This window comes from Bacillus rossius, chromosome 1 (genome assembly GCF_032445375.1).
Source record: "Bacillus rossius redtenbacheri isolate Brsri chromosome 1, Brsri_v3, whole genome shotgun sequence".
NCBI lineage: Eukaryota > Metazoa > Arthropoda > Insecta > Phasmatodea > Bacillidae > Bacillus > Bacillus rossius.
This window is the reverse complement of record NC_086330.1, coordinates 372,295,087-372,316,456: the sequence shown is the minus strand read 5'-3', so window position 1 is coordinate 372,316,456 and position 21,370 is coordinate 372,295,087. Positions and strand designations below refer to the sequence as shown.

The 21,370-nt window shown below is 37.0% G+C and overlaps 1 protein-coding gene across 1 annotated transcript in view; it reads right to left on the bottom strand.

Annotated features, from left to right (window-relative positions):
* Positions 1–1,325: 1,325 nt before the first annotated feature.
* The window catches only part of LOC134528478 (dnaJ homolog subfamily B member 12), a 35,095-nt gene continuing 15,050 nt past the window's right edge, over positions 1,326–21,370 (bottom strand). Inside the window, exons 8-9 of the mRNA XM_063362126.1 lie at positions 17,900–18,063; positions 1,326–2,185 (exon numbers count right to left, since the gene is read on the bottom strand). Coding sequence (XP_063218196.1) covers positions 2,070–2,185; positions 17,900–18,063 — 280 coding nt within the window. The 3' untranslated portion in view covers positions 1,326–2,069. The remainder of the gene's footprint in view (positions 2,186–17,899; positions 18,064–21,370) is intronic.

Below are 21,370 nucleotides of genomic sequence, written 5' to 3'. Positions count from 1 at the left end.
ATGATCGTGAAAGCACACAATGATTATTTACATGCAAGTTTTTCGTCATCACTTTCACTAAAAATTTTTTCCTTGACATAAAAAATAACTTCTGTTTGCCAACAGAAAATACTAGCGCAATTAGCTGAACTGCGTACAGTCGAACAGCAGCAGCTGATGGTCAGTTATCGTGACGTCTCAACCGTCGACTGCCCAGCAGTTTGCACACTTTACCTTCCAACTCACAAAGAGACGTCCGAGATGATTCTGTCTCACGAGAGGAGTTGCAGATTATCAATAACTTTGAACTGTTTCATGACTCAGAATGTAAAGGAAGATGCAATTAAAAATGATTTAATATACCATAAATGATGGTAAAATCATTTGATGTTACCGTGCAAAGTGACACACTGCAACACTACCTAACAATGTTGAATGCTCAAGCAGATTTACAACACATTTCTTCAATAAAATCTCAAGGCAAACGAATAGGCAAGTCGCTAAAAATAAGTAAGTTTAGCATTGGAATGGAATTCCAAATATCTAGATGTACTAATAGGAAACTTACTCAACCCAGTTACCATGTTTAAATGAAATAAGACTTTGTAGACGATTCTTGTGATCAGGGCCGGATTTAGAGGTCTGGAGGCCTCGGGGCAACAGAGGAGCGGAGGCCCCCTGGCCCCAAATTATTTTACAAATAAAATGAACAATTTTTTTTCAGTTGAGTTTTCCAATAAATAATTTATTGTGAAATCAAGTAGATTCTCTTAGTATTTAAAAAACCTACATAAATATAATTGGAGACAAGAATTATATGAAATTAAATTTTAGTGTTAATGAATATTTCTGTTAATATTTAACAATAATATAATCATGTATGTACAAAGTACTGTAGGTAAAGGTAAAACAGCGAAAAAAGAATATCAAAGGAAAAGATGATTACTAGTGTTTACTTGTCGGAATTTGAAAGATATTTTTTTCCGAAGTCTCCGTTTGTGGAGGCCCCGGGACTTTTACCCCGGTTGCCCTCCCCTAAATGCGGCCCTGCTTGTGATCCTTGTCCGGTATTGCTCCAAAGCTAAAACACGCACACAGCTGTCCTTCCCCGTGGAAGACTGCAGCCAGACGCTGCCTCTAGTCCCTCACCTCACGAGCTATCTGCTGCGAGGACAACCTTGCTGAACTGAGCCGTCAAAATGCCAATCAAAATCATTCACAAAACAAAAATACAGTAACATTACAAATTAAAACGAAACTTCAACTCAACACAACCTTACAACCTCAACTCAACACAAACATAACTAACATGTTGTGAAAAGGGTAGAGTTAACAATACATACTTAAATAAAATAAAATAATATATTGCATGTGCCTCAACGGCGAAATACAGTAAAATACTATAATATACATAAAACTAATTACTGTACAACTTACAGAAACTTAACAAAAAAAAATATTTTTATTTACAAATTAAGACTCGTGTGGAAAATTAATTACATTTTTTGCCAATAGCTATGATTCATGGCAATAATAATTTCTTTTTGTGAAACATTTTTTTTTTAGGGCAAAATTTTGATTGTATTTCACAATCATAAAATTTTTCAATCAAAAAGTGCAATGTGCTAAGGAACATTTTGCTTAAATTTTTGGAGCGTTGTTGAAACGACCATTTTACAACACAATTTGGAAATTCATCTAGTGCAAGTTCAGAACCTAGTAAAAATCAATTGCCATTTTTTTGATAAAACATTTTCAAATATTTGTTTTGCAGCCATTTCAAGAAAGAAATTAATAATTCAAGATTTCATAATTTAAAATTGTTTACAGTGCACCTGACTTGAAACACTGAGGGATTGGGCAGGAGTTCAATCTCTGGCAAGTGTGTTTGAATAAAGACGAAGGTATCATGAAGGTGCTGTGAACATGCCTGCCGAGCCGGCGTGCTCACGATCACGTAACAGCGACACAACCGGACCACCGGGGCCCCGGTCCACTGCACGAGAGGGGTTCTCTCGGCACAGAGACACTACAACAGCAGAACGTGAGCGTGTCCCCGGGAAAGCGGGCTCGCGACGGGGGCGCTGCACTCAGGCCCGGCCCTGCAGCTCGTTGAGGACGTCGCACGACGGCGTGCGGATGTTCTGCGCCTTCGTGAACAGATCCCTGTCCCCGAAGTTCCGCGCCTTCCACAGCATCGTCTCCCCTGCAACACGGGCGGCCGCGGCACGGCTGTAGAGCCCCGCTACCCCGCATACACTGATCACGACAGGCATTCACTCACATGCAAAAAAAAGTCACAATTTACACCTAGAATGCATTTTAGAAAAGATACTGGTATGTACTTTTTTAGTAGAGTAAAACTTTGTATGCCATAAAATTTGAAAAAATTCATACTAAATCAACCTAACTTCTCATTTGTTTACACTTTCCAGCCTTCAGTCGTACTGCGATAGGGAGGGAGCGAAGCAGCTGGAAGCTCAGACACTCGATCGCACAGAGCGCACCAGCTCCCACACCGGAGCCGTCGAGATAGAGACCTGCGAGTACTCGAATTTCGAGTTCGAGTCGAGTTTTTAATTAGTGCTCGGACTCGGCACGGACGTTCACGACTCACGAGTCGAGTTCGAGTTTAAGGATGTCTTTTCAGACTTTTTTGGTTAGGCCTAAGTATAAAAATATTTAAAATTACATGTTAACTAACCATGTTTGCACATGTAAATAAAAGAAAAGAAACCCATTGTTAGAGCCAAGATTATATGGTTTTATGCGAAATCGCGAATTTTCACGCGAAATTCATCCCAAACCGCGAAAAATGCGAAATGTTTTCTAACCACAAATAAACACCTTGTCAGTCACTGAGATGAACAGACAGATTTATGGATCTAGCCCCTTTGTTAGTCACCAGTTCAATAGGCGCAGACCTACAAAGTAACTACAATTATTACCTGCAGTTGATACACCGAATCTATGGAAACTAATATATAGAGATGAAGATATCCAAGTATACATGTACTTTAATTAATTTCACTCTTCTAAGGGCTGAATCCACGAATAAGATCTTTTTGCAAAAACAATATCTTATCTTTAACGTTATTCATTAATTAGTCCAGTATAGTAGTTCAAAACATCTGTAAGCTGTGAAGTGGTCATGAACATCAGTGTAACAGAGATGCTGAAAATGAAAGGTGTATTGAAATTTGAATTTTTACTACCAACGTAATTAATTGTGACGCTGGTGACAATACACATTTACACAGACATACCCATTTACACTGCGTACTAAAATAATGAAAACGTGACAAGTGATTATCATTTACAAATATTCCAGATCAATATAGCTCATCATCTTTTTATTGATGATATTCGTAGTATTTAAGTTTGGTAGTTTGTTTATGTTAGATTTCAAACCAAAGATGTTTATAATACTCAGTCAAAGAGCAAGAGTTATAGGAACCTTTGGACTTAGAACTAATAGTAGCATACAAACTCAGTTTACAATTGGAGAGTGGACATTTATATAATTACTTTTATGAATAGCATTATTGGATTTAACTTATGACATTTCAAATCTGTGAGATAACACTTAATTCACCATAGTTTCTTTTGAACAAATTTGACTAATTATTTGTGGGTCAAATAATAAAACAATTATAAATCTTGTGACTGTTCAGTATCAAAGGTTAACACGAACTTTATGCAGTTTGGGATACCTTTGGTTGGGGAAACAAACCTCGTCGAACTGCTACACGATTTGGAATGCTCTGGAAAACCTTTCAAACTCCGTGGCTTCCTTCCTGTGCTGCTGGCTCTGCAACTGCCGAAGTCGAATGTTAGGTTACTCCTCCGGTCCTCTCCCTCTGAACTTGACGTCGGTAAAATTGGAGTCGTCGTAGTGGATGCTGCCTCGGATCCCGTCGTCCGCGATGTCTCCTCTAGTAGATCGACATCCTTCCTTCGCGGCGTGGGTCGGCATCTCTTCTTTCTTGCTTCACGGACATATTTGATTCTCTGGTATCAAGCTAATTAACGTTGCCTGTACCAATCGACGGTCTTGATGTCATGCTCCATAATTGGTCACTACCTCTTCTAATACTTAGTAGTACCGGGTTTCTTGAAATGTATCAATATTATTCCTGGTTTTAGTAGTTCATTAATTGCTACTGAAACTTTACACGTTGATTCTTTGATTCTATAATCTCAAATTACATGGAACTTATTAACGATGTATCTTAATCCCTTGGCCGTCGAAAGAACAATCCAAAACTAAGCTTCCAAATTTTTTTTAAAAAATAAACATTTTAATTTTCCTTGTTCCGAGCTCATCGATATATCGCTTGAAATCGCAAATATAGTTTAAGCGGAATATTAATTGTGCCCTAGCCCCCAAGAATAATAATCTCTTAAGTGTTATCTCTCAGGAACAATACATAAATATAGTAACACCGAATTTAATGGGACAATATCAAACAAAGCATTAATAATTATTTTAATCAAGAAACATATTTATAGAAAGTAATAAAATTAACGTCTAAGCTAGAGTGAAATATTCATAGAGAACAAAATTTGGAAATAATTTTCAATATAAGGCAAAGATAAAATTACACAGAGACTAAAATAAAAACATTTAAAAACAAATGTTTTACTTCTATGAGTGCTTCACTATGTACCTCTACAGAATTGCCCCTTCCAGAAATGTTCATAATGGACTATACATTGCTATAGGACTTTAAGGTTATTTCTCAAACTATATACTAATTACAAGCTTAGTCAATTTAAATGTTTTTATACATATCTTATGTCGACAATAGTCTCTTAGCTTACCGAACATTGACATCAACATGACACTAAATTCAAATGAATATTATTACAAACAAACATATAACAAACATTACGCTAATTCAATAAATATTTATCTACATGTGCAAGTGCATTGTCACCAGATATATGTTTTCAAGCGAAACATATGTAGCTATACCTGTCATTTAGGTGTCCACAGGAGTGTAATACTTCCTGAGCTGTGTGATGTTATAATTTCCCACTATTTGTTTAGTTTCTATATCTGTCAGTTCATAGCAATTATTACGTATTATATCAGTAATCATATATGGTCCGTCGAACAGTAGGAACAATTTTCTTGTGACGTATTTCCAAAATTGGCTCACAGGGTTGGTCCTCTTGAGTACCAATTCTCCGCAAACGAAATTCATTTTATATGCATCCTTCTGATATCTCTTGCGAAGTTCTGCAGTGGACCTCAATTTAGCTGCGACTAACTCTTCGGTTTCCTTCCTGATTTCTTCCAGTTCATTTTTCTCCTGTTCAGGAGCTTCGTCTTGAGGTTTAGGTATCATAGCTGGTGGAATGAGCAAAGACTGTTTTCCCGTGAGAGCTTCATACGGAGTGACACTGGTGGAACTGTGTACCGTGTTATTCAGAACACACTCTATAAAAGGTAACTTACACATCCAACTCTGTTGTGCGTCGTGGCAAAATGTTCGTAGCATGTTTCCCAACGTACGCATTTGCCTTTCAACCGGGTTACTTTGAGGGTGTCTCACTGAGGACATGGTGGGTATGATCCGCAATTTCTTTAACCCTTCTTGCCAAACTTGACTTATAAATTGTGTGGCATGATCAGAAATAATCACATCCGGGTGACCTACTTCTGCTACAAATTGCTTGACCTTTTGGAACACTATTTTGCTAGTGGCACAGACGATTGGGTACAACTTGGTGTATTTGGTAAACAGATCTACCATTACAAAAACATACTTTACACCTGCCGTCGATCTAGGCAAGGGTCCCAATACATCCACGGATACCAATTTCAGAGGTCTCTCAGGAACGATAGGCTGTAATTCTCCCTCAAGGTTCTGTTGTGCATGTTTCGCCTTTTGACATAAGTCGCACGATTTTGTGATTACTGCTACTGCCTTGTGCAGGTTCGGATAATACAACTGTCTACTTAAAGACTGAGTCAATTTCTTTGAACCAATATGACCACAGTTCAAATGAGTCTCCCATATAACAGTATTAATGTTTCCTTTCGGAATCACGGGTTTCCACTGTTCTTCAAACCTGGATTTTAATTTAGTTTGACAGAATAATACTCCCTCTTTGGAAACACAGTATTTATCATGGAGTTTGTGTGTGATTTCTGAGTTCTCTAATTTAGCTATTACAGTTTTACAAAATTCATCTTCGTTTTGCAACTGAGCTAAATTTTCAAAAACATTTCTGATAGTTACATTTCTTTTAATCTGTTGGGTTACTAAATTTGCTACCAAAAACTCTTTGGAATTCTTCTTCGGCGAAACCTCATCGGATAAAACATCGGGTACTCGGCTAAGGAAATCAGCGACTATATTTTCTTTGCCTTTAATATGGCATATTTCAAGATCAAATTCTTGCATAAGCAAGCACCATCGAGTTAGTCTACTCCCAAAAATTTTACCTGTTTTCAAACACATCAGAGCTTGATGGTCGGTTAGTAGTCTGATGTGTTCTCCCAGAAGAAGGTCTCTAAACTTCTGTAATGCCCATATTATAGCTAGTGTCTCTTTCTCGGTGACTGTATAATTTCTCTCTGCTGTGTTTAACGTCCTGCTCGCCATCGCAACTGTACGCTCTACTCCGTCATCGTCTGTTTGAGCCAGTTTTGTGCCTAACACATACTCGGAGGCATCTGTATACAATAAAAATCCTTTACCTAAGATGGGGTGATACAAAACTCGTTCTTCTAAAAATATCCTCTTGAGGCCTTCAAACGCTGCTTTCTCCTCTTCGTCCCATTTCCACATCTTGTCCTTTTTTAGCAAGTTGAACAATGGCACAGCAATTTTGGCTACCTGGTCGCTATAATTGCGATAGAAGCCTATGACCCCCAGAAATGTTCGCAATTGTTTTACGTTCTTCGGTGTAGGAAAGTTGGTGATACTATGTAGTTTTTCAGGTGCGGTGTGAATCCCTGTTGGAGTCAAAATATGACCTAGAAATGGAAGTTCTTGTCGGCAAAACACAGATTTTTTTAGCTTCACTGTCATGCCTGCGTCACGTAATTTAGTCAGCACAATACTGATGTGTTCGAGATGTTCTTTGTAAGTGGATGATGTAATTAAGATGTCGTCTACATATGCACGTGCGAATCCCTTGCACTCTGGTCCTAGTGTTTCATCTAGACAACGAGTAAATTCTGCCACGGCATTACACAAGCCGAAAGGCATGACCTGGAATACATATTGGTAGTTCTTAAATAGAAACGAAGTGTATTTCCTGGAGCTTTCTTCTAACGGTATTTGCCAGTAACCTGCTGACAAATCCAGGGTGGTTAAAAATTTAACACCATGGTACAAGCGTAGAATGTCATTCGTGGATCTAGGACTTTCCCTGTCTCGAACGGTGATTTTATTTATCTCTCTAGCATCCAGACATAAACGCACGGTTCCGTCCTTCTTCCTCACACAAAGAATGGCGTTAGTGAAAGGACTAGGTGCTCGTTTTACTACATTCCAGTCCAACATTAACTGCAAATATTCCTCTGCCTCGTTCAAAAATTTTGCCGGAATCGGATAAGACTTCTTATGGAAAGGTTCACCGGGTTTAACTTCAATGCTAGCCTGATATAGTTTGTTTAAACCAGGTTTTTCTGAGAACACATTCTGATAGTTTTTTAACACCTGAAGAAGCTTCTTCCTCCCTGAATCATCAACCATCGTAACACCATTCACAGCATTAATTAAATCCGATTCTGTCGCCACCAAATCTATTACATTATTCGTACATATTTTTAAGTAGGTTTTCTCCTTGTGAATTAAAGAAACACTTTTTTCGGAAACTTCCCAATGTTCCGCAGTCTTAGGATTTTCCGCATCATCCATGGCGGTTACCATCCATCCAGCGAAGTCTAAAACTACTTTATTGCTGCTTAGGAAATCAACACCTAAAATAACTGGTTTTGCTAATCCCTTTACAATCAAAACATTTGCGTACTTGTTTTTACCTAATCCTTCTACTTCTAACAAGGTCTGTCGGTTAATAATGGGGCTAGGCCTTGACGTGACTCCCAGAATCTTCAAGCTTGGTACTGGCATTCGCGGTAATGTCACACCTGTGCTCTCTATCATTTCTATGCAATCTTCACTTATGCAGGATACTTCTGCTCCGCTATCCAACAAAACTGGAACTTTTACTCCGTTTAATGTTAATAGAATTTCCGGACATAGAGCTTGTTTAGACTGTATTTCATTTTCCTCTGGCTCGTTTAGTAAAAACTCGCGCTCATTCTCCCCTAACATTATCGTGTTTACATGTTTGGGTATTAATGCGTCTTGGCTGTAATTGTGTGCATAAGTGTGTTTAATTTTAGCCCCGGCAACATTATCGTTAGGGAGTGACGTGCGGAGCTGTGTTCCGCCATCCCCGATTAGTTTACCGTACTATTTCTAAATCCTTTAATTTGTTCAGGAACCCAATTTGCAACTCCATTACCTGTATTTTGCGGAATCACGAAAGTATTATTTCCTCCTTGGCTTTCCTCTGTTACTCCGTTTGCCTGCACGAGCGACCATTTTGTGTTGCCGTTTTCATGGCTGGGTGCGATAAAATATGCATTGTTTACTCCTTGTCGTGCCTCGTGACTTGCAATAGTGAAACTGTTGCCTTTTCCTGATGGTATGAAAGTTCGTGCGTCGACACGATACTGACTTTCGGAACTGTTGGTGTTGGCTGTCGGCTGTTCTTTCGTGATTTGATTCTCGCGCGTATTCTCTCGAGCTACAGCTGCCCCTTCCTGACGTTTATCCCCAAATCGCGGTTCGTCTTCTCGGCGGTCCTGTCGTTTTTCATTTTTACGCCGGTAATTCTGGTAGTTTGTGTAATTACTATTATATCAGCGACCTCTGTAGCCGTGGTGATACCAGTTTTGTTCACGACTGTCTACATTTAACGTATGAACTTGTGTTGATTTTCGTACGTTACCATGTTCGTCGTTTCGGCTACACCAGTTGTTGTACAGTGGCGCGGACGGGTTCGTGTTCTTACGTTCTTGACTTTCTTTGTGTGTGGCCGTTCTATCGAGTTTCACTAGTCGGTCGTAGGTCAAGAGTTGTTCCTTAAAATCCACTATGTTATTATAGTGTCGACCTGTGAGTTGAAGTTGATAATTAATAGGCAGTTGTGCTATAATCATCGCAATGAACTCCTCGTCCTCCATTCTGCAGTCTAAATAGCGAGTTCGCTCATACATCTCACTGATATGTGATTCTAGGTTCTGGAATTTGCGATTTTCAAATTTTTCGGAATGTAATTGTATTCTTAAATTACTCTGGATTCGGGTACTCCAAAATTGTTGTAAAAACGATTTTTGAAACGAATCATACTCGTGTACGGAGTCTTGCAATAATTCCCACCAAAAATAGGCAGTGTTCTTCAAACAGTGGCTAACGCATTTCAGTTTCTCCGCATCCGAAAGATTGAATGTTTTGCAATATTCTTCGAATTGTTTAAGAAAACGTTTTGGATTTTCTGTACTTTTTCCTGCGTAAGTCGGCACATCATCTAGCCATTTCCTAGCCGGGTGGTGTAATGTGAGTACCGGATCAGTAGACATAGGTATCGCATTATTACTTGTGTGGTTTTGTTCTCTATCGTTCATTAATGAATTGTTTATATGGGCATTTTCCCTATCTGGATGACACACACTAGTTGAGTTGGTGGTTATGGTAGGAGGTAAATTTGTATTTGGTCTGGTTTCTTTTTCCATTTCTCCTACCCTAGATTCTACTATATCCAACCTTCCTGCTAAATTTTCATGCACTCTGCAAACCTTATCATTAGTTGTTTTACCGAATAATTCTAATGTTTCGATACGTGTTCGCATACTGGAAAATTTCCGTTCCATTTCCTGTTGAGTTTCCGTTAGATCGTTTCTAATTTCTGTCGTTTCTTCAGATATCTTGCCTAATGTGGTGTGAAGGAATTGAACTAGGCCATCTAATCTATTAGCATTTTCCCGTTCTATCCGTTCCCGTTCCAGTTTTTCCTCTCGTTCCTTCTGTTCCCGTTCTAGTTCTTTCTGTTCCCGTTCTAGTTTTTCCTCTTGTATAAACCGGAAAAGTTTCTCTAGAGTAGCTGTTTGTGTTTGGGGCAGATCCCTCATTTCGGCTTCCTGTGGTGACGCCATGTTAATGACTTCAGCGTTATGTAATTCTACTATTTCCCTATGTTCTCTTTCAGGACTTGAATCTGAGCTATCCTTTTCTCCTCTCAGAAAGTAGGGTTCTCGACCTGTGTCTGACATGCTAAATAAATATTAATTTCTGTTCTGTGACTTGGTTGAATATTAACAACAATCCTCTATGCAAAATGTATTTTTTTGTCTACGATGTCTGAGTGGCAACGAATTTGGCTACTATTGTTCCTATCTGGCCTACACGTTTTGGGCGCCAAAAATCTGACAGTCACCGTAATTAAAAACAGACAGATTTATGGATCTAGCCCCTTTGTTAGTCACCAGTTCAATAGGCGCAGACCTACAAAGTAACTACAATTATTACCTGCAGTTGATACACCGAATCTATGGAAACTAATATATAGAGATGAAGATATCCAAGTATACATGTACTTTAATTAATTTCACTCTTCTAAGGGCTGAATCCACGAATAAGATCTTTTTGCAAAAACAATATCTTATCTTTAACGTTATTCATTAATTAGTCCAGTATAGTAGTTCAAAACATCTGTAAGCTGTGAAGTGGTCATGAACATCAGTGTAACAGAGATGCTGAAAATGAAAGGTGTATTGAAATTTGAATTTTTACTACCAACGTAATTAATTGTGACGCTGGTGACAATACACATTTACACAGACATACCCATTTACACTGCGTACTAAAATAATGAAAACGTGACAAGTGATTATCATTTACAAATATTCCAGATCAATATAGCTCATCATCTTTTTATTGATGATATTCGTAGTATTTAAGTTTGGTAGTTTGTTTATGTTAGATTTCAAACCAAAGATGTTTATAATACTCAGTCGAAGAGCAAGAGTTATAGGAACCTTTGGACTTAGAACTAATAGTAGCATACAAACTCAGTTTACAATTGGAGAGTGGACATTTATATACAGCGAAACCCCTTATTTACGTTACCGTTATTTACGTTTTCCCGTTATTTGCACTATATTCTTCAGGTCCCGTTTGGTTCCCATATAGTCCAATACAATACTTTCCCGCGAATTACGTCTCAAAAATCGAATCAATCCCGCTATTTACGTCACGTAACAACCATAAACAACCAGAAAATACCGTGGAGCTAGTAGGCAATGAACATTTTAAATAGCAAAATATACATATTTTATAACATGAAAAGTTGCTTTTATTTCTAAACATGTAATAATTTAAGCCTAGGCGTGTAAAAGTACGAGTAATTATAGCAGGAGACAATCTAAAATGCACGAGGGAAAAACGTAAACTCATGAATGTACAAACATGGCTGCTTGTAAGTTCTGATACTGTATTTATGTCACAACTTAGCCGAAATACTGGTACGAGACATAAACTTCACAAGATAAAATGAGCGGTGTCTTGGTAACTGTTTTATACGTCTTTTATAATTTGGGAAGTATTGTACAGTTGACGCCATATTTTTTAAACTAACCAATCATTTCTGGGGATCGTAAATAATTAATTATTGGTATCAAGACATCATGATAAACGTAAACTTGAACATGTCACGGCAGCGAGAAAACTGGTGCGTATACCAATAAACTGGTATTAGAACTGGATAAAATTGGTACACGGGAGGTGGAGCTTATATTTTTTTCCGCTAAGCATGCATTTATTGGTTGGCGGCTGATGGCGTCATGAGTCTGGGCGGAGCATAGAGTGCGCATGCGCCGCCGCGTCGTTACAGCAGCTGACTGAGTACAATGACCTTTCTCCGCGTTTGGCGCGCTATTGACGGTAAATATTCATCAATTTGCGGCCTTTTCTTAAAAATTTTTTTACTGTGAGCAATGTGTATGTAGCCCGTATTTGTTATAAACCCTGCCGGTTGCAACTGTATTTATAATTTGGAGAGGCAAATAATCTCCTTGAACAGCCTAAAAAGCAAGCAGAAGAAAATTTCAAATTTATTTTTTAGGAAGTAATCAGAAAAACATTTTGGCTTTCATTCTTTTTTTATTTTTGTCAAATGTGGTAAATTAATAATTGATTAAATACTAAAGTAAAATTTGTTGTTAGTGTGTTTGTACCTGCATTGTAGTATGTGCTATTAAACAAAAGGAAAAAAATTCTAAATAAGGTAAACTGTACTCCTTTTTATACTTTTCCCTTTATTTACACTTTCCCGCTTTTTACACTTTTTTACTTTGTCCCCATGAAAAGTGCAAATAAGGGGTTTTGCTGTAATTACTTTTATGAATAGCATTATTGGATTTAACTTATGACATTTCAAATCTGTGAGATAACACTTAATTCACCATAGTTTCTTTTGAACAAATTTGACTAATTATTTGTGGGTCAAATAATAAAACAATTATAAATCTTGTGACTGTTCAGTATCAAAGGTTAACACGAACTTTATGCAGTTTGGGATACCTTTGGTTGGGGAAACAAACCTCGTCGAACTGCTACACGATTTGGAATGCTCTGGAAAACCTTTCAAACTCCGTGGCTTCCTTCCTGTGCTGCTGGCTCTGCAACTGCCGAAGTCGAATGTTAGGTTACTCCTCCGGTCCTCTCCCTCTGAACTTGACGTCGGTAAAATTGGAGTCGTCGTAGTGGATGCTGCCTCGGATCCCGTCGTCCGCGATGTCTCCTCTAGTAGATCGACATCCTTCCTTCGCGGCGTGGGTCGGCATCTCTTCTTTCTTGCTTCACGGACATATTTGATTCTCTGGTATCAAGCTAATTAACGTTGCCTGTACCAATCGACGGTCTTGATGTCATGCTCCATAATTGGTCACTACCTCTTCTAATACTTAGTAGTACCGGGTTTCTTGAAATGTATCAATATTATTCCTGGTTTTAGTAGTTCATTAATTGCTACTAAAACTTTACACGTTGATTCTTTGATTCTATAATCTCAAATTACATGGAACTTATTAACGATGTATCTTAATCCCTTGGCCGTCGAAAGAACAATCCAAAACTAAGCTTCCAAATTTTTTTTAAAAAATAAACATTTTAATTTTCCTTGTTCCGAGCTCATCGATATATCGCTTGAAATCGCAAATATAGTTTAAGCGGAATATTAATTGTGCCCTAGCCCCCAAGAATAATAATCTCTTAAGTGTTATCTCTCAGGAACAATACATAAATATAGTAACACCGAATTTAATGGGACAATATCAAACAAAGCATTAATAATTATTTTAATCAAGAAACATATTTATAGAAAGTAATAAAATTAACGTCTAAGCTAGAGTGAAATATTCATAGAGAACAAAATTTGGAAATAATTTTCAATATAAGGCAAAGATAAAATTACACAGAGACTAAAATAAAAACATTTAAAAACAAATGTTTTACTTCTATGAGTGCTTCACTATGTACCTCTACAACCTCAATATTGATTTAAATCGTTAACTACCGACTATTGGTTGATTGACAAAAATTCCGTATCTGTTTGTAGAAGAAATGGTCGTCATTCAACTGCAGTGTGGTGGTTATTTAATGCGTTAATTATTCATCTTAAAAAATTACAAGATATCACAAAAATTGACGATTTCACGAACAAAAAAAGATCGTTATCGGAGTTAGGTTAGAGTTTTTAAACGCATCTAGCCACTAGAGATCACGCAATATTACCAACTGACGATCGTAAACTTAAAATTATCAAGTTAACAAACACAACAACGTGAAAAGTCTCAGCGCCTTGTTTGCTGTATCCTTTGAAAAATACACGTGAAAAAAAACTGCATTCATTAAATAAATACGTATGAAAATACAGCAAAACCCCTTATTTGCACTTTTCATGGGGACAAAGTAAAAAAGTGTAAAAAGCGGGAAAGTGTAAATAAAGGGAAAAGTATAAAAAGGAGTACAGTTTACCTTATTTAGAATTTTTTTCCTTTTGTTTAATAGCACATACTACAATGCAGGTACAAACACACTAACAGCAAATTTTACTTTAGTATTTAATCAATTATTAATTTACCACATTTGACAAAAATAAAAAAAGAATGAAAGCCAAAATGTTTTTCTGATTACTTCCTAAAAAATAAATTTGAAATTTTCTTCTGCTTGCTTTTTTAGCTGTTCAAGGAGATTATTTGCCTCTCCAAATTATAAATACAGTTGCAACCGGCAGGGTTTATAACAAATACGGGCTACATACACATTGCTCACAGTAAAAAAATTTTTAAGAAAAGGCCGCAAATGGATGAATATTTACCGTCAATAGCGCGCCAAACGCGGAGAAAGGTCATTGTACTTGGTCAGCTGCTGTAACGACGCGGCGGCGCATGCGCACTCTATGCTCCGCCCAGACTCATGACGCCATCAGCCGCCAACCAATAGATGCGAGCTTAGCGGAAAAAAATATAAGCTCCACCTCCCGTGTACCAATTTTATCCAGTTCTAATACCAATTTATTGGTATACGCACCAGTTTTCTCGCTGCCGTGACATGTTCAAGTTTACGTTTATCATGATGTCTTGATACCAATAATTAATTATTTACGATCCCCAGAAATAAATGGTTAGTTTAAAAAATATGGCGTCAACTGTACAATACTTCCCAAATTATAAAAGACGTATAAAACAGTTACCAAGACACCGCTCATTTTATCTTGTGAAGTTTATGTCTCGTACCAGTATTTCGGCTAAGTTGTGACATAAATACAGTATCAGAACTTACAAGCAGCCATGTTTGTACATTCATGAGTTTACGTTTTTCCCTCGTGCATTTTAGATTGTCTCCTGCTATAATTACTCGTACTTTTACACGCCTAGGCTTAAATTATTACATGTTTAGAAATAAAAGCAACTTTTCATGTTATAAAATATGTATATTTTGCTATTTAAAATGTTCATTGCCTACTAGCTCCACGGTATTTTCTGGTTGTTTATGGTTGTTACGTGACGTAAATAGCGGGATTGATTCGATTTTTGAGACGTAATTCGCGGGAAAGTATTGTATTGGACTATATGGGAACCAAACGGGACCTGAAGAATATAGTGCAAATAACGGGAAAACGTAAATAACGGTAACGTAAATAAGGGGTTTCGCTGTAAAATAAAAGCGAACATTGATATGTAATGATCACTTAATATTTAATGAAATTTCACTGTAACGCAATTTTGTGTGCTTGTTGAATAAGCAGTTTACCGTGAAGCCTTCATTTCATTTCACACTTCACAGGCGAGAGTGCCAAAATCGTAACATAATCGAAGTTTTCCGATCGCTAATGAAAAAGCACCTTATTGCAAGGATTTATTTATTTTACGGTCATTAAATATTTTAAATAACGCTTACCTACCCAACCCTCCCGGAAAATAAATAAAAACATTTATTTCACTGACCTGACATAACCTAACCTTTTACTTCGGGTTGAGTATATGGCTCTCTCGCCTGTAAAAAGTAGGCTTCCCGCGGTTTATTTTTTCGCTAAAACTTCAGTAAATACTAGTTTTTTGTACCTCCGGGCTTTGTTTACAAATGACGTGCATAAATGAAAGCTAAATTTCTTAATCATGCCGAAAAATAAAGCTACTGCGGCATCACGTGCTGACGAGTTTAAGAATGAGGGATTATATGTCAGTGACGGAAAAATACTTTTCTGTAAATATTGTAATTGCCGTTTGGAGCATGAACGTAAGGACACGGTAAACAAACACATAATTAGCGACAAACATGTAAAAGCTAAACGATCCCCATGCACTTTGAAACGACAGCTTTCTATCCCAGAAGCAGGAGTGGCGCAAATATGCGCAAAAAAACAAAAGGAAGATTTTGTTCTCGAAACTGTTGAAGCCTTTGTAGCTGCAGATATTCCTCTTGAGAAACTTGACAACAGCAAGCTGACTGCATGGATGCAGAAGCATGTAAGTGATGCTGGTGATCTTCCAACAGCGGATTGGATGAGGAAAAAGTACATTCCCCTACTTAGAGAGAAAAAAGAAGTGGAAATCAAGCAGTAGCTCTTGGGGCAAGATGTGGTCATACTCGCAGATGAAACCACTGACAAGAGTAATAATTGTGTTTTCAACATCTTGTTTAAAATTCTGAAACCATGTGCTGAACAAGATGTTATATTAGGGGCTTCTTGTGTCCTTGATGCAGCAAATGCTGTTTGTTGTTCTCGGGCAGTGATTGATGTATGCTACAAATATGAAGTCAAGGAAGAAAACATAATTGCGTATGTTACAGATAGTGCCAGGTACATGACAAAATCTGCTGGTACCCTTGAAGGTGTATTTGGTGACCACATGTACCACATACAATGTTGGGCCCATAAAGTAAACAAAATGAAAGTGGATTATCCTGAATTTGCAGCTGCTGCTTTAAAGTTAATATGGATACCTGCAACGAATGTGGACTCAGAAAGATCTTTTTCTAAGTATTCTGTAGTTGTAAGTGACAGAAGAAGATCTCTAAAACCAGAGAATGCTGAACTGCTGACAATGGTGGCTTTTTCCTGAGCTTAATTATATTGCATTTATAGAACAAAAGTTTAACTGTAGTTTCTATTTTAATTAATTTAGACTCTCTCCTGAACTCAGGAACAGTACTTACCTGCATAAGAATACTAAATATTTTAGTTGTTAATTTTTTATGTACTCTGAACATAGTATTGTTTAATGTGCATATTTTAAGTCTCTAACCACGAATTATTGAAGCATTTGATCAAGGCAGCTCTGCTAGGTGTGTACATGTTATTACATGTGTTTTAATTTTTTATGACGATAAAGACGAAATCCACAATTCTTAATGACGAAAAGTCCTTTTTCATAACACCATAAAATCTTGGCTCTACCCATTGTATCTTTCAGTTCAACGTATGATTTTAAATTCCCGCTCAAAACACCAATGTAAACAATGTAAAAATATTTCACATTAACATTAAAAACGTATCCTACCTTTCAATACAACGACCATTCTTTTCCAGTTATCAGGAAAATTTTACATAATACCGTGTTTTCTCGTATAATCGTCGCACATTTTATTCTAAAATCAAGTTTGAAAAGTAGGGGTGCGACGATTATGCGTAAAAAAAATTTTTTTGTTAGGTTAAGTTATTCATAAAAACAAAACCCGTTCATGGAAAGTATGTTTATTTAAAACCGCCACCCGCCACCCAGCTGTCCTGTGGCGGAGCAGCACAGGAGAAGGGCCGCCTACCCCCGACACCACAGCCGCCCACCCGCCGAGGAAGTCAGTATGCAATATGCCCTGGTCATATTTACGGTTATGGCCACTGTAATGTTTTCAGTCTCAAACCCTTTTTTTTAAACTCAGGAGGGGTTTGAAAAATTTTGCACTAAGTAATGTGGATGAGATCCATCAAACTAATTTGCACCTGGGCCCTTGATTTCTCTCGACGGGCCCGTGAGCCGGCTGCTTTCTTTAATACTTACATGTGTGCGCTTGATTCAACAGTAAGTCATCTCAGTTTTTTTTGGTTCGATTTTGTGAGTGTTATTCAAAGAGATTTTTCGCAAATAAGTTTCTGTTACTTGAAACTGTTATTACAAAATAAAATTTTTTTTTGAAGTTTTAATGCACAGGCTATACAAAACAAATTTTAAGAAAAGAAACACTAACTTACATATGCTACCAAATTACATTAACATTTCTGCACTTAACTTTCACACAACGTTTATATTTTTACACCAAATATTATCACCACTTTTGCCCCTAGGAGCCCTGGTGATCGTCCCTGGCAAAGAGCCTACGGCTGTACTCACTGTAGTTCTTCTCGCGGTAGCAGGCGTGCCGCAGGTTGTTGACGTACTCCTCCTCCACGGTGATCTCCAGGCGACGCAGGCTGCCCTGGTACTCCGTGTGGAAGTTCTCCTTCACGTAGTACGGCACCTTCAGGTTCAGGGTCTTCCTCTGCACCGGGAACTTGCTGCAACACCAGCCGCTCTCTCTGCACAGCCCTGCTGCTGGCCACCCACACTGCCCGCGGCTCGCTCCCTCCCTCCTCCCAGTACATGACGACGAGGCACAACGGGAGCCCCGGGACCCCGTCACGAACACAACACGCACACCGCGCATGGTCATGTAGGAAGTCGCAGTAGTACTTTACCTGGCCAGGAGCCAGTGGTACCAACTTGGAAAAATTCAGGAAATAATGTCTTATCTATTTTTTTGATAGGTTTTCACACAATCATATCAAAACAATGTTTGTATGTACCAATATCAAATTTTTTTTATCCAAAACAGCCTTTCGAAAATTTCAAGATGAATGAAATGATGGTTTTTGTTAGATACCAAGAGAACCTTACATAAATTATTATTTTACTTGACGTACAGTGTTTAATGTATGCTGTATAGATGGCCTAATCAAATCCTAAATACTGAAATACCACCAAATCCTTAGTATTCGAAGGAATCAATATTCGAGGAAAATGATTCTAAGAATAATACCAGACAAAATACGGTATATAAAAAAATTTCACACTGATAACTTCTCAAGTTTACTAAGTACAGTACAACCCTGTTATATCATTCTCCAAGGGACCAACTTAATAAATGTTATAAGCAGGAAAATGTTATAAGCAGGAAATCATAAAATCACATCTTCACTTTGTATAAATTACGTGTGGATTGATTAATTTGAAGAGTATAGGTAAAACAACACAAAATACAGGAGTAATACACTAAGTACACCAATAGAGTGGAAAATTGGTTAATTTTATTTATAGACAATACCTAATAATATGCTAAAAAAAAAAGTTTTGTACGATACAGTTCAGAGTCGAAACAGAAATATTCAACTCTTTTGCAATCACAACACGCGTTTTGTTGGGGTTCCTGTCCACTAGTTAATAAACTGAATTTATTCAGCTACAGAATATGATTTTCGTTTATATTTATCGGCCATCTTAGCCGTACAATAAACTGAATAAAATTTCAATACTGCGTATTTTAACTAAATACGACAGTGACTACAATAAGTAAGTAAAAAAAAATAATTACGGTAAAGGTTAACCACAAACAAAAGCCGTGAATATATATCAATAGAACATTTAACCATCTCAAGGTGTTAAACCTTTGAGACAAAAACCAGCACCATAGAATACAGTAGCACTGTTACCGAACATGTATTAGTGCACAAAATGTGCATCATAAGTATAACGGAACAAGTCATAGGCTAACGAGCGCGAACAGGACGCCATATTGACAGTTGATCCGGTGCAAGTTGTGGAGTGCGTGTGTACCACGTCTATGGTGAACTACACATATGTAAACATCTGATGTTTGTATATGCGTGCTGTATTTTCTAGCTATGGTTTTGCTCTAAATTATGACTTTGAAGGAAGGGATACTGAAAATTGTGGCAGTTATCAAAGCAAATTTGAACGTTAAAGGCGGGAATTTAGAAATTTTAATATTGTTACAGGCGGGAAATTAAAGCATTGTGATAAATGGAGAAATGACGGGACCATGAAATTGTGGTGTTATAGGCGGGAAAATTTTAAAAACGGGAATGTTATAACCGGGTTGTACTGTATATTTTTTTCTTCATACTTATCCTGTTACCATTACCCACCATAGGGTACTTTTTAAATGTTATTATATAAATAAAATTACAATATGTATCAATTGTAGAATTTAAGTCATGAAACAAAAATTAAAGAGTTAAATGTTTTTAACACCATCATTAAAAAATTTCATTTCTTGTACATTATTTTATTTTGGATCCTTGAAACCTAGATCTGGACAAGGGGTGTATAACAATAAATCTTTTGAATTTGAGAAAATTGTTTTTTGACCCATCACTAGTCAGCTGTGAATTGTATGTGTTTTCAGTTGATGTGCCAAATGAGGTGGTGATATTAGACAATGTACTACTTTTTGAGTAAAAGAATCTCAGCATGTTAGTATTTTTTTTATGGATGCAAAAATGCCTATTAATATAAACCAGTTTAGTTGTGCAGGAGATGCTAAGTCTCGAGATGCAACGACCAGTGCATAAACCCTATTTTCTAAACGCAGCGCTTTGAGTCTCTGTCTCACATGTCGAGTTACCGTATTGGCCCGAATATAAGGCGACCTGCAGTTTCAGGAGGCCAAACAAATGTAAAAATAATTTTTGGTAGAAATTAATGTGAAAATTCATTAGACATACATTTTGTGTTGATAAATAGTTTTTGCATTTATGTATAACAATTAATTTATATTTATCACATTACTTAATTAAAATAAGTTTGAATGGCCTACCCTAAAAGTCAAAAGAAAACAATTAGAAAATATTTACATTTTTAAATATTACACTAGAAATTTTTTTGTATGTTTACTCTAATGAAGCTGCATAATTGTCATCTTCAGAGCTGTTTATTTGTCTAGAGCTCGTTCCCCGCCGCTCCACCGATGTGTGATTGTTCATTTTTCACAGTTTACTGTATCTACGAATTTAAAATTTTTACAATGGCTATTAATCACTCTTAAAATACAGCATTTAACTTTCCGTTTGACTTAAGCTACTATTACCACAGAACAAGGTGTATTACTATTTAGTAGTGTGTTTAACGTAAAAAAAGCAAACAAAGAATACATCTTGCCGGGAACAAAACAAGTGGCTAGCTGACATGATGAAGCATACGGCCATGAATAACTTCGGTTACGTGACCGCGTATATTTGTCCATATTACTCTCTGACAGAGAGAGTCTGTTCTATGAATTTGAAAGAATAATCTATTATAATTATGAAAGGTTTTTACATAAATAAAGAGTGGATTATTAAAATAGCTTTTGAAGCAACGTACTAAATTCCTGTTAATATGGCGTCTTCGTGCGTGTTCGGCAATGTTCGTTTTACAACAAAGAAATATTGTGGAAAGACAGTTGGCATCCGTGAATTTCCAAACATTACATCCGAAATGTTTGTAAACGTAAACAATCATTCTGAAAATAACTGTGATATTTTAGTACAAATATTTCCGTTAAAAATCTGAAGATAAATTACCGTAAATGTTAACACGCGATTGTACACAAAGTACAAATATGAATTGTGAAATAAAAGGTTGCCATTTTGAGATGCTTCAACATTCACGTTTTTACTCAAGAACAAATATTTTAATTTTCAACTTCAAACAATTGTGAATTACTGCAATATTAGGTGGATTTATCGTTTTTCCCCGTGTGAGGTAACAAAGTTTTAGTTAATATAAAAAATCGTGAACGTTTTGTTAAACAATGTTTCTACTGTA